Source organism: Anser brachyrhynchus, assembly GCF_964034855.1.
Source record: "Anser brachyrhynchus genome assembly, chromosome: 2".
Lineage (NCBI taxonomy): Eukaryota > Metazoa > Chordata > Aves > Anseriformes > Anatidae > Anser > Anser brachyrhynchus.
The window spans coordinates 126,574,233-126,587,101 of record NC_137695.1 but is presented as its reverse complement, the minus strand read 5'-3'; the positions used below and the strand labels follow the sequence as shown (position 1 = coordinate 126,587,101).

General features: G+C 40.3%; 1 protein-coding gene across 6 annotated transcripts in view; it reads left to right on the top strand.

The window, feature by feature from the left end:
• Positions 1–12,869, top strand: part of NCOA2 (nuclear receptor coactivator 2) — a 198,378-nt gene that overhangs the window by 171,328 nt on the left and 14,181 nt on the right. For all 6 annotated transcript variants that reach the window (XM_080581613.1, XM_080581611.1, XM_080581614.1 and 3 more), the window contains 5 exons: positions 3,652–3,817; positions 5,881–6,159; positions 8,238–8,315; positions 8,853–9,093; positions 10,789–10,966. In XM_080581613.1, the coding sequence (XP_080437739.1) occupies positions 3,652–3,817; positions 5,881–6,159; positions 8,238–8,315; positions 8,853–9,093; positions 10,789–10,966 (942 nt within the window). The remainder of the gene's footprint in view (positions 1–3,651; positions 3,818–5,880; positions 6,160–8,237; positions 8,316–8,852; positions 9,094–10,788; positions 10,967–12,869) is intronic.

Below are 12,869 nucleotides of genomic sequence, written 5' to 3'. Positions count from 1 at the left end.
AGCCTTTGTATTTACAACATAGCTGTCTTTTCCTGCCTTGGGGTAGTGTTTTTAGTAGTGCAGGACTTCATCAACGCCTCTCTTATTTGGGTTTTTTTAATTGACCTAAATTCTGTAAAAGGTGAGGGAAGAAAAATGAAGTGAAATGGAGGCTGCCTCTTGCATGAGGTTAGTTCTTTCTCAGGTAACCAGAACCACCACTGTTTAATCACACTTTATTTTAGCCTACATGTAAAATGCTAACTTTGTTTATTATTATGCCTTTTAAATAATGTCACACCTATGAGAAGCAGTGCATGCTTGTCTAAAAAGACACGTATGTCTTCAAAAAGTTTGCAGCTTAAATTGGAGAGATACATACTGTATATGTAATACAAAATGGACAGACAAATAAAGAGGAAATGTTGAGATGTTTTGAATTTGTGAGTTGGGATATCTTTTCCAGTAGCAGATAGGAGTGCTGAAAAGGAAATGAGGAGGAAGCAGCTGGAAAAAGTTTGTTTGAAGGAAGTTTAATTTTCTGACTACGTTATCTTAATTTTCTTTCCAAAAGGATGTTCTAAAATATTATACATAAATTTAACTGTGTGGCATATTCTCTGTTACTTTTCTAATTTTTTCCAGTTTTTCAAAATGTTTAATGCTAATTTGCTCTCTGGTAGGGTGTCCATATGCCGAAAGCACTGTAGACATACCTTACTCACTTTTATACTGATACCCTAAGATAAAATACAGGACCACATATTGTGATCAGCAAGTGTAGCGGTTTTACCGTGCTGGGTTGCCGAGCTCCACTACAACTGCTCTCTCACTCCTCCACCTCAAAGGGAAAGGGGGAGAAAATAAAATGTAAAAGGCTCAAGGGTTGTGATAAGGACACGGAGATCACTCAACAGTTACTGTGACGGGCAAAACAGACTCAGCATAGGAAGATTAATAAAATTTATGACCTATTACTAACAACAAGCTAGAACAGTGATAAGCAAACAACAACAACAAAAAACTACAAACACCTTCCCCCATCCACGCTCTTCCACCTCCTCCTCCCAAGCATTGATTGTATGTGGGCTGCCCACAGGCAGCAGCTCCTCAAGAACTGCTCCCACACGGCTCCGTACCACGGGGTCCATCCCCCAGGAGCAAACTGCTCCAGCACGGGTCCCCCACGGGCGGCAGCTCCCCCCAGACCCCTGCTCCTGCGTGGGCTCCTCTCCACGGGCTGCAGCTCCGGCCCGGGGCCTGCTCCTGCGGGGGCTCTCCATGGGCCGCAGCCTCCTCCAGGCCACATCCACCTGCTCCACCGGGGGCTCCTCCACGGGCTGCAGCGTGGAGATCTGCTCCGTGTGGGACCCATGGGCTGCAGGGGGACAGCCTGCTCCACCAGGGGCCTCTCCACAGGCCGCAGGGGAACTGCTGCTGCATGCCTGGAGCACCTCCTGCCCTCCTGCTGCACTGACCTGGGGGGCTGCAGGGCTGCTTCTCACTCCTCTCTCCCAGCTGCTGTTGCACAGCGGTTTTTTTCCCCTCTTCCTTCAGTCTGCTCTCCCAGAGGCCCAGCCAGCATTGCTCCCTGGCTCGGCTCTGGCCAGCAGCAGGTCCCTTTTGGAGCCGGCTGGAGCTGGCTCTGATCTGACATGGGGCAGCTGCTGGGCTCTGCTCATAGACACCACCCCTGTAGTCCACCTGCTACCAAAACCTTGCCATGTAAACCCAATACAACAAGCGAGGCAGGTAATTCTCCAGTTTTGTTACTTCTGCATTTCTCATAATTTCCTTATAGTTAGAGGTGGTGGAAAGAAAAAAAAATCCCATTGCACTGCATCTGATAGCCCCCAAGTAGAGGTGATGAATTGTTTGGTGCTTCTTTTTGGATTAATGCCTGGTATCTAATTGTTTCCTTGAGTATTATGTAATGTAACTTGTTACAAAGTCAAAATGTGAGTTAAAATAATTTGTTTAGACAAAAATTAAACATTATCATTCCGGTATATAAAGGAAATTGAAAAGAAAGAAGAAAAAGTAATTGTCATTGGTTAATGTACAGAACCTGACAAATGCTTTAAACACTTTCTTACTATATTTATTCATGCCCATTTACAATTTTGGGAAGTTGTTGTTTTTCTGTTTGTTTGTTTGTCATTTTGTTTTGTTTTGTTTTGCTAGCCCCATTAATTGTCTGTGTTTCCAGATCGTATTTATAAGTCATCTTTAAAGTTTCTAAGCAATTTGACTGAAGAATTGTTTTTGCTCTTCCACTGTGCTGATTTATAATACTGTCCGTGAGAGTTGTAGAAACTTTTCTATATATGAGACAGATTAACAATTTTGCAGTGTCTTAAAGGTACATCATATATATACATACTTATATTTTACTGTCTGGGATCTAGTTAAAAATAATATAATCTTATTAGTTTTCTTGTTTACTGTCTTTTGGGGCTTTTTAGGTGTATAGCCTAATGATGCATCTCCTCCCTTCTGCTGAGCTTTGGCATAGAGATTTTACTTCCATGGCAACCATATATCTCATTATGGAGGCTAACTACATAAACATGTTTTTTTGTTTTTCCAAACAGGCATATAAAAAGGGTTCACATATAGAGCTGTTTCCTCCCTCCATGTGTGACAGCTTTTGTTTTCCCTGAGTAATTATCTGGAAAGGAATTCTACCATGATGCGCACATAGTAGCTGCCCTTGCTTGCAGAATGCTTTGCTCTATATTTTCTCTTGTAGTCTTGTAGTATTGTATGTGAAGTAGGGCTTGTGTGTGAACTGTGCAAAACAAAAACATGTCCTTTGTCTGCTGATAAGGTTTCACATCAGATTTAGTTTATTTCTTGGTAAGTTTTGTCCTTTGGGTTTGGAATAAACCTTTATTCTGCCTTTGAAAGTGAGTGTGCTTTGCGTACGAATTCAGGGGTGAGGTACGCAGCATTATTAGGGCAGCACACTCAGCCTGGCAGTATCCAAATTCTTGCTGATGCTTTTCTGAGGCATATAACCAAGTACATAAACTGGTACCCAAGTGTACAATTCTGTCAGATGTGCTGAGTTGATAAAGTGTTTTGCTGCAAACCAAAAGGGGAATGTCCTTCTCTTCCTGCACTTTCATGCTTCTGGATAGCTCTTCCAGATGTTCAGCCTGTGAGAGCTCAGGCAGTCCTTGGACCCTGATATGACCCTTTAAGTTTGCTTAGCTTACTAGACAACCAGTTAAGAGTATCTATGAAAATGAATGCTTTCTCTACTCGTGACAGTATACTTAATTTAACATTTACAATTCAAAGGTACGGTTAGCTTTAAAAAAAAAAAAAAAGTTTAATCTTCTGTGTTCAATGAATATATTCTATACTGACTTCCATGCTGATATGCTCCTCTCTGTAATATGAAATCAGTACTCAGACATGTCTTCAGGATATTTGCTTGCTTGTCAGATACACAGTGCTTGAAGGGTCTTGGCAGGCATTAATCATGCTATTTAACTATTTCTTTGGGAAGCATAACTTTCATCCAGAATAGGTTTCTAAACAAAATTGACAGCTATTAAAGTAATTTCTGTCTCCACTTGTTAGTTCAATTTGACTACTAATCCTCTGATATTATTTCTTGCTTTCCAACAGCTGTTTACCATCGCTGTATTCATGTTTTCACAGGCAACCATTTGGCAGCTCACCAGATGATCTCTTGTGTAATCATCCTTCATCAGAGTCACCAACTGATGAGGGTGCTCTCCTGGATCAGCTTTATATGGCACTAAGGAATTTTGATGGTTTAGAAGAAATCGACAGAGCTCTGGGAATACCAGAACTGGTTAGCCAGGTATAGTGGACATTACATTGCATATATTAGGTATTGTGGTTAAAGGACATGTTGTCTAAGTGGAGGTTTAATGTGTGTTGAAGAAGAGAATTACAATACACTTCTTACAAGCTAAGATGGAGTTATGTATTTTAGTGGGAGTCATTCTAACAGCTTGATGTCACCTGAAAATCTTGCTTCAGCCCCAGCTTTATACTTCCTTCCCTGCCACCCTCGCCTAGCTCTGCTTCTTCTGACCTTTGCTGAGCCAGTTTGCTTTATACAACTAAACTGACCAAAACTGAAAAATGAACAGGCTTCTCCTTATCTGGTGATCAGAGGAACAACTTTGTGTGGGAGAAAGGTAAGATCTTGGCCAGAAATAGGGCATAGGAAAGAATTAAAAAAAGAATATGTAGACCTAGGAACAGAGGAGCAAGATTTTGTACAAGACCTTTGTATTATGGTGGCAGCAAGCTTTCGGATAAGTAAAACTGTAATTTCACCCACAGTTGTTTTTCTTTGTTGACTAATGTGAGATAAAGAATGAGTTTCATTCCAATCACTTAAAACTATTTTTTTATTTTTTATTTTTTTAAATAGAAACATTTTTTCTATATTTAGCAGCATTAATTTGTTTGATTTTTTTTCTACCACCATTCTTTTTTATTAGCTTTCCTTTGGTTCTGGTCCATTTCAGTCCTTTATGGTGCAAAAATGTATTTAAAAAAATAGAAAAGGTTTTGGAGAAAAGCTAGTGCTTGATGTTTCTGACATCAGAATTGTATTTCCAAAACAGCCATATGCACCTATATGATGATTTAATATTCTCAGACAAGCCTAGAATACTCATTTCATTTCCTGGCACTCATCAGCATCCTGGGGATAACTTCTGAACTAGCTCTGCATTTTAGACACCACTTTTATCTCTTCACATCCATGCACCATCTGTAACTATGAAATAGGACCAATGAAATACTGGACATGTGAAAACTATCCCCAAGACTATTTGGTACAACACAAAGCTCAGTGAAGTGTTATGATGGAGATATAATTTATTGGTGAACTTCAATTTTGCAGTGTGAAACTTCCGTGCACTATTATATAGCTTTTGGAATACCATCCCCCAATGAATAATGTTTTATTTCAAACGTAGTGTTAAATATATTTCTACTTAATTAATATCTCAGTGGGAACATTTAAAGAGTTTTGCAGATAAGAGAACTGTCACATTTTAGAACGTTCTAAAAATACCCATCAAACATTTTACAGGAGCTTAAATTCTTTCTTTCATGAGGGCACTGAAATTTAGATTAAATTGATTTCCAAGGTCAGTGTGCAATAAGCTATAAAGTTATTCTGGCTAGAGCAAATATTAGGAGGCATCTAGAATAGAGTTTAGAATTGTGTTAGCTTTTTTATGCTAACAGTAATCAGTTTGTGCAAAAGTGCCCTGAAAGAATTAGGCACTTTATTCACATTAGCTTCTGTAATGGTTTTAGGCATCTTTATTTCAAGTCATTATGTTGTTTAAAGAAATTGATAAAAATTTACTTTCATATCCTGATTCAGTTGTAATGTCTTTGAATTTGTCTCTGATTCAATGGCAAAATATCCTGGCAAAACTTTATTTATAGATTTTATTACAGAATTTGTCATTTCGGGTTTGTATTCGTTAACAATGATAAAAAGGCTATGTTAAGAACACTACAAAGAATGTGGGTCTTTGAGGGAAGGGAAGGGAAGGGAAGGGAAGGGAAGGGAAGGGAAGGGAAGGGAAGGGAAGGGAAGGGAAGGGAAGGGAAGGGAAGGGAAGGGAAGGGAAGGGAAGGGAAGGGAAGGGAAGGGGAATTTGTCTTCATGAATGTTTTATTACTCCAAAATACAATTCTACTTTTTTTTTTTTTTAAGAATAAAAAAATGTAATAATATAAAGAAAAAATAATAGAGAAAATTTACATCATGTTCTATGTAAAAATGTTCATATTCTGAAATGATGATTTTGCAGGGTGGCAGTAGTCTCATATAATCCTATGAAAAATCACGTCCCAACAACCACTTGTGTTCTTCCTGTATTTCTGCAGAGCCAGGCTGTCGATCCAGAGACTTTCCCTGGCCAGGAGTCGAGCATCCTGATGGAGCAGAAGGCTCCGGTTTTCTCCCAGCAGTACGCAGCTCAGGCTCAGATGGCACAGGGCAGCTACGCACCCATGCAGGACCCCAGCTTCCACCCCATGGGGCAGCGTCCCAGCTATGCTGCCCTGCGCATGCAGCCCCGTCCTGGCCTCCGTCCTGCCAGCATCGTCCAGAGCCAGCCCAACCAGCTGCGGCTCCAGCTGCAACACAGGCTCCAGGCACAGCAGGTACATCGCCACCCCAGCACGGCTAAATGTGGGTGAGGGCACCTTGCTTGGGTCACACATGTTGACCATCAGCTTGGTCGGGATAGTTCAAGTGTATACTCCTTCATTAGAGTCTAATTCCACTTTTAAACTAAAAACACTAGCCATAGTGAGGTTTGATGAGGTTTGACCTTTCACTTTATCTTTTTTGATCTTTTTTGCTGCTTTCCTTTACTCTGTCTATAATATTGCACAAGGTTGTGCCCAGTATTTAAGCCTGTCTGACACTTTTGTTGAGCCTTTTGTTGCATAGGTCTTTTTCTGTTTGTTATATCTTGACTCCTCCAGTAATCTACATTCATTATCTATTGGTACATATACATTGGTATTATCTACGTTGGTAAGATATTACATACATTCTCTCTTTTTATCAGTCTCTTTTTTTTTTTTTCTTGATCTACTTTTGAGGATCATTTTTATTGTTTCGTTTTTAAATATATAGGTTTGCAGTGTTACAAAAAGATACTAATGCTTTTAGTGGAGGAAGGTCTAGGTGTTCCTGCTCCAGCAGGAGGATTGGACTAGATGATCTTTCAAGGTCCCTTCCAATCCCTAACATTCTGTGATTCTGTGAAGAAAAATCATCAGTGCTGGTCAATTTTGAAGTACCACCTCCTAAGAGCACATGAACAAGCAATTCCAAAATGTCATAAGTCAAGCAGGTGGGGCAGAAGGTCAGCTTGGCTGAGCAGGGATCTTCTTCTAGAGCTTAAGTGGAAAAAAAAGGAAAGTGTACAGCCGCTGGAAGTGAGGTTAGGAGACATGGGAGGACTACAGGGATGCTGCTCGCCTCTGTAGGGAGAAACTTTGTGTGGCCAAAGCTCAGTCAGTCCCAGTTAACTGGAAGCTGGCAAATGTTCTAATTTTCTGGAAGAACAAGAAAGAAGACTGATAATTGTAGGTCTGACAGTCACACTTCAGTCTCACTTCAGTGCCTGGTAAACTTATGGAGAAAAATATTCTGGGAGTTATTGAAAAACACCTGAAGGACAATGCGGTCACTGTTCTTAGCCAACACAGGTTCACGAGGGGAAGTTCTGCTTAATAAACTTAATTTTCATTTAAGACAAGGTCACCCAACTAGTTGACCAAAGGAAGACAGTTGATGTAATCTTTTTGGATTTCAGTAAAGCTTTCAATACTGTTTCTCACGGTATCCTTCTGGACAAAATGTCCAGCATATAGCTAGATGAAAACAATACAGTGGGTGAACAATTGGCCGATGGGTCAGGCTCAAAGGCTTACCATAAGTGGGGTTACATCAGGCTGGTGAAAAAGAGAGCTTCCAAATGAAGGCTACAAAAATGGTGAAGGCTTTAGAGGGCAAGATGTGTGAGGAGCAGCTGAGGTCCCTTGGTTTGCTCAGCCCCGAGCAGAGCAGGCTGAGGGGAGGCCTCATGGCGGCCTGCAGCTCCCTCACGAGGGGAGCGGTGGGGCAGGCGCTGAGCTCTGCTCTCTGGGGACAGCGACAGGACCCGAGGGAACGGCATGGGGCTGGGACAGGGGAGGGTCAGGCTGGGGGTTAGGGAAAGGTTCTGCACCCAGAGGGTGGTCAGGCGCTGGGACAGGCTCCCCAGGGCAGTGGTCACAGCACCGAGCTGCCGGAGTTGAAGAAGCATTTGGACAATGCTTGCAGAGACACATGGTCTGTTTTTTGGGTGGTCCTGTGCAGAGCCAGGAGTTGGACTTTGATGATCCTTGTGGGTCCCTTCCAACTCAGGATATTCTAGGCTTCCATGATTTCTGCCTTAAACATAAGGATAAGGTCTAATTCAGAGTAAACCTCAACAGTCCAGTCCCAAACTGAAAAAGGGTAAGAATCATAAAGATGGTATTTGGAAAATGGCTTAGTGTTTGTGTTGTTGTTTGTGTATCATTTATTGCCTCCTTCTGAAGTAGGATTATGTGAATGACAACAGGATCAGAAGGAAAACTAGTACCTCCTTGTATCTGTACAGCTAGGTCCTCAAACCTACTGATTGGGAAGATGTTTATGCTAAGAACTCTCCTTTTTTTTTTTTTTTTTTAAATCTCTTTAGAATCGGCAGCCACTGATAAATCAGATCAGTAGTGTCTCCAACATGAATCTGTCATTGAGACCTGGAGTGCCCACACAGGTGAGGAAAACAGTACTTAAAAAAAAAAAAAAAACTTTATTTTCCTGTTTCTCCCTCAAATTAGTCTAAACTACAGTAGTAATGTGATATTGTTAATACATACAACAAATGTTAAAGCTTGAATACTAATAATGCAGTCTAAATGATAAGTATTTTGCTGTTTTATTTCTGAGAGTCTCATATTTACATAAGGTGGGTAGTTATTTACTAGAAATGGATATAACTGCATTTTTAACCAGGCTTCTTATTTACTAAAGATGCATTTTTTAAAATGAGCTACTCTATTTGCAATTAAAAATTGCTACAACATTAAATGCTGTTATTATTTCTGTTAGTGACACTTTCACTGTTGGAAATTTTTCCCAGCAGAATTATTAACAGGATTCTTTTCCCCCATTTAATATTATTGTTAGGTGTGTGGTGGGGAAGAAAAAAAAAAAGCTGAGATCTTCCCGATTGCTTCAGTGGTGATGCCTCTGCAGGTCAGGTTGCCTTTGCAGGATTTATTGATAGGTGGCGGTGGTTTTCTCCCTCCAGGGCCCCATCAATGCGCAGATGCTGGCACAGAGGCAGCGGGAGATCCTGAGCCAGCACTTGCGGCAGCGGCAGATGCAGCAGCAGCAGCAGCAGCAGGTGCAGCAGCGGACACTGATGATGCGAGGGCAGGGCTTGAGCATGACCCCGAGCATGGTGGCCGCCGGTGGCATACCAGCAACCATGAGCAATCCGCGGATCCCACAGGCAAACGCACAGCAGTTTCCGTTTCCTCCAAACTACGGTACTGGTTCTACCTTCCCTGGTTATTTTGGCAGTCCTTTCCGTCCTTTCTCCCCAAGGCTCCAATCGCACAGCCCTTTGTCTGGCTCCCAAGGAAAGATGGGAAGCGTGGAGGTTTAGGCCTCTTGGGAGTCCTTGAATGTGACAAGTTACTTTCCACTTCCCTAGCTCAAGTACCACGAATTCTCTGAGGACTGCTTCTTTCTTCAGCAATAGCAGAAATGTTCAACACGTGTGTTTGTTTATATGCATAGATATGTGCACACATGTACACATATACATACGTGTACTAGCTTGATAGACCCTGAATTTTGACTAAACAAATCAGTATATAAGTAAAAGTGCAAATGAAGAAAAAAATGTGAACTGATATTGGCAAACCACATAAAGTGATCAGAAGACAAGCTGATCCTTTTAAATCATTCTTATGTTGGTAGGGATTTTTTTTGCATTTTAGTAATAAAATATTGCTTAAATATATTCTTCCCAATTCTTGCCAGTCCTTTGGTGTACATTTTAACATAAAATTAACAAATAATTATTGAGCTTAAATAATAAAAATTCGTTTCTGTTAAGAAACTTTCTTCACCATCCTTAAACCTGTTTGTAATATGATAGCTAATACCATTTTGTTTGTATGCTTTACAAAACCGCATACTGCTTTGTAAGTTAGACCTCCACACAGTTATTTTTAAAGACCTTCTTGATTTTATTTCTAAGAATTATAAAAGTTATGTTACATTATATTGAATAACATGAAATGTTGATAAATATGAATAATATGAAATTCTGCTGATAAAACCAAAGCAAATTATTTCCACTCAATTCTAAATTTGCTATCTATTCTGGTCTGGTATCCTTTACACCATATTCTAAGTTGTAACAGCACCTTCTCTCCACATATTTGTAATTGCTTTATGAAAACAAAGGGACATTAAATTATTCTCCTTTTATGACATAGACTGAAATACAGAAAAGTTAAGTCATGCAGACAGCAAATATAGGAATTGATTTCATACAAACTGATTCATACCACCAGCATTAAGAGTGGATTGTTGCTGTGGAGTATGCTATTGTTGATACCAAAATTACTTGGTTTAAAACAAAATTTCTTCATGTAGTTGGTATTTTACAGCTTAAATTGTTTTCTGTATATCTAGATTTTTTTTTATGTTACAAAATGATTAAATCCTTGCACAAAATGGCATTGTCTGTTTTTGCATGGACATGGAAATCAAGATACTAAGGCTCTAGGAAGTTTAGAAAAACTTGAATATTATAGCCTGAGTGTTAAAAGGTGGTGACTTCTTTTGCAAAAATGGATTTATAGACAGAAGCAAACTGTTTGTTTGTTTGTTGCTTTGAATGCAGTTTCTGTTAAATATATATGTATATATTTATATATCACTTAAGTGTTTTTCTTTGTGATCTTTAGTGAGAAGAGACTGCTCGTATAGTTATGACACACAAGTAGCCAACATACTTTAGTTAAAAAAATGTTAAAGTTATATGTGTAGTATTTAGTTTATGATGTCTTGCTTTTAATCTAGGTCCTATATTAAGACACAAGGTTATATAGGTTCCAGGTGATATAAGCAGAACTGTACAGAAATGTCTGCACATTTGAGCTATTGTTTGTTTGTTTATCTTTTAGCTTTGAATGTACAGAGGCTAAATTTCTCTTTTTGTTCTTTAGGTATTAGTCAGCAGCCTGATCCAGGCTTCACAGGGGCCACCACTCCTCAGAGTCCACTGATGTCCCCAAGACTAGCTCATACTCAAAGCCCCATGATTCAGCAGTCTCAGGCTAATCCTGCCTATCAGTCCTCTACGGAGATGAATGGGTGGGCACAAGGGAATATGGGTGGAAACAGGTAAATCCAGAACAAAACAAAAATGAGCACACAGACTAGTGGGTCTATGTGCTCATATGGTCTCCATTTATTTATGGGGTTGTTTATATGTATTTCTTTGCTGTTAACTGTCTATCCTAAGAGAGATTTCTTTTCAATTTGGCTTGACGAATTGATTTAAATACAGTCTTCATACAAGGCCAAGTGAGTGCATAGCTAAAAGACGTGCATCCACACAATGCATTGCTTTGTCTGTGATAACTGATGAAACACTGTATGTCCTTAGAAGCAGCTGTATTGCATAGTGAGCTCCAGCTCCTAACGTTTGTGTGGATGCATTTCTTCTGCATATGATTTAAATGTTGTGCTCCCACACTGCTTTCCACGTGGTTGGATCAGCTGAGCTGTAGCCTGTGCATTCTGTACTGCTCTGGAATTACGGTGACTGTATAACACCTCCTGCCTCAAATGCTGGAGCACAACCAGGTTCGATCCATTAGTGCTTGCACATATATGGGGGGGCAGCATATAACTATCATTCTCTGAGAGCATTGTAGAATGCCTCATGCATGCAGTCACCTTTTCAGTTGAAGCCTATGCCCCAGTCAGTGTATCTCTAATAATCAGTCTGTCAACATTGAACGGGTTGGATGTTGAACACAGTCTGTAGGCAGCAACGAGCTTACAGATGGCAGTGATCTACGCTTTTCAGTGCAAGACAGGTAGATCTGTCAGGTTGGTGTGTAACCAAGCTGTATCAGTTGAGACTGGAGTGCCCACAGGTCTCTAGCACAGTGTTTTTGTTGTCCTGATGCTCTCAGGTTGCATTTATTATCCCAGCCCAACTACAAATCATCTTCCTGCTTGTCGACATGGTTTTAGTAAACCCAGAAAAACAGTATTTCTGTGATGAGGCTGATCCAAGTAAAGTTCCTCTTAAAGCAACCAATTTCTCCCTCATACTAGTCCTTGTCCATGCCTCTTATTCACTGTCTTAGTGAAGCATCTGCAGGAGGCATAGCTACTGCTGCCACAGCTTCTACTGAAACCACAGCAAGGGCAGCTTGGTAGACTAATGGTTGGTTTGCTAAACTGCAGCTCTACAGTGGAGAACATGTCAAATGTGTTTACACAAGCCACTGAGTATTCACAATGATCTGTAGTGTACTGTTTCAGCCATCCAGATAACAACTTAAAAATGGGGTTAGGTGGCCTGGAAAGAGTTGGAATGGAAGCAAGAGGATTGTGAGATTTTCAGAGTTTGGTCCTGAGCCCGGAATGCAGTTGCATTCCTCTGTAAAGAAAGTCTCACAATGGGCAGTGCACAGCAATAACATAATGGAGTACCCAAGTGCATGGCTGAGAGTTAACCTTGAAAAGATTTCCTCATCTGGGGGAGCAGCGCTTCACAGAAGAGTAAAAGTCAGCTGCAGATTTAGAGACGGCTGCTGTGTACCCTCTGACATGCAACAGTCCTTCCGCAGTATTTCAGTCTCTAATGCAAATCCTCTAAACAGACACATCTTCAGTAATAATTCCTTCATTGACTGTTGAGGTATGTTTAAAAAGTGGAAAAGACTGATGTGTAAATAATGGAGTGTGTTTTAGGAAATATAAAAACCCTGTCATATGACTTTTAATATAACTGGAAGGAAGATGCTATCCAGAAAATACTTGCCTTTGAATAAAATCTGGGATGAGATTTTCCAGTTACCTTTTCTTATGCTGTTCTGAAATGGCCTTAAAGGAACATAGAGGGCAATTGTCTTAGACTTTATGTTGTTTCTTACAGTGTCACATTTTCAAAACCTGATGCTAAGATTTAGTAAATAAATTTCTGCACAGCTGCATGTCTATATTTGTGAGCCCGCTTGCCATAATTGTAAGTGCAAATCTGGTATTCAGATGTACAAATGGCCTCTTT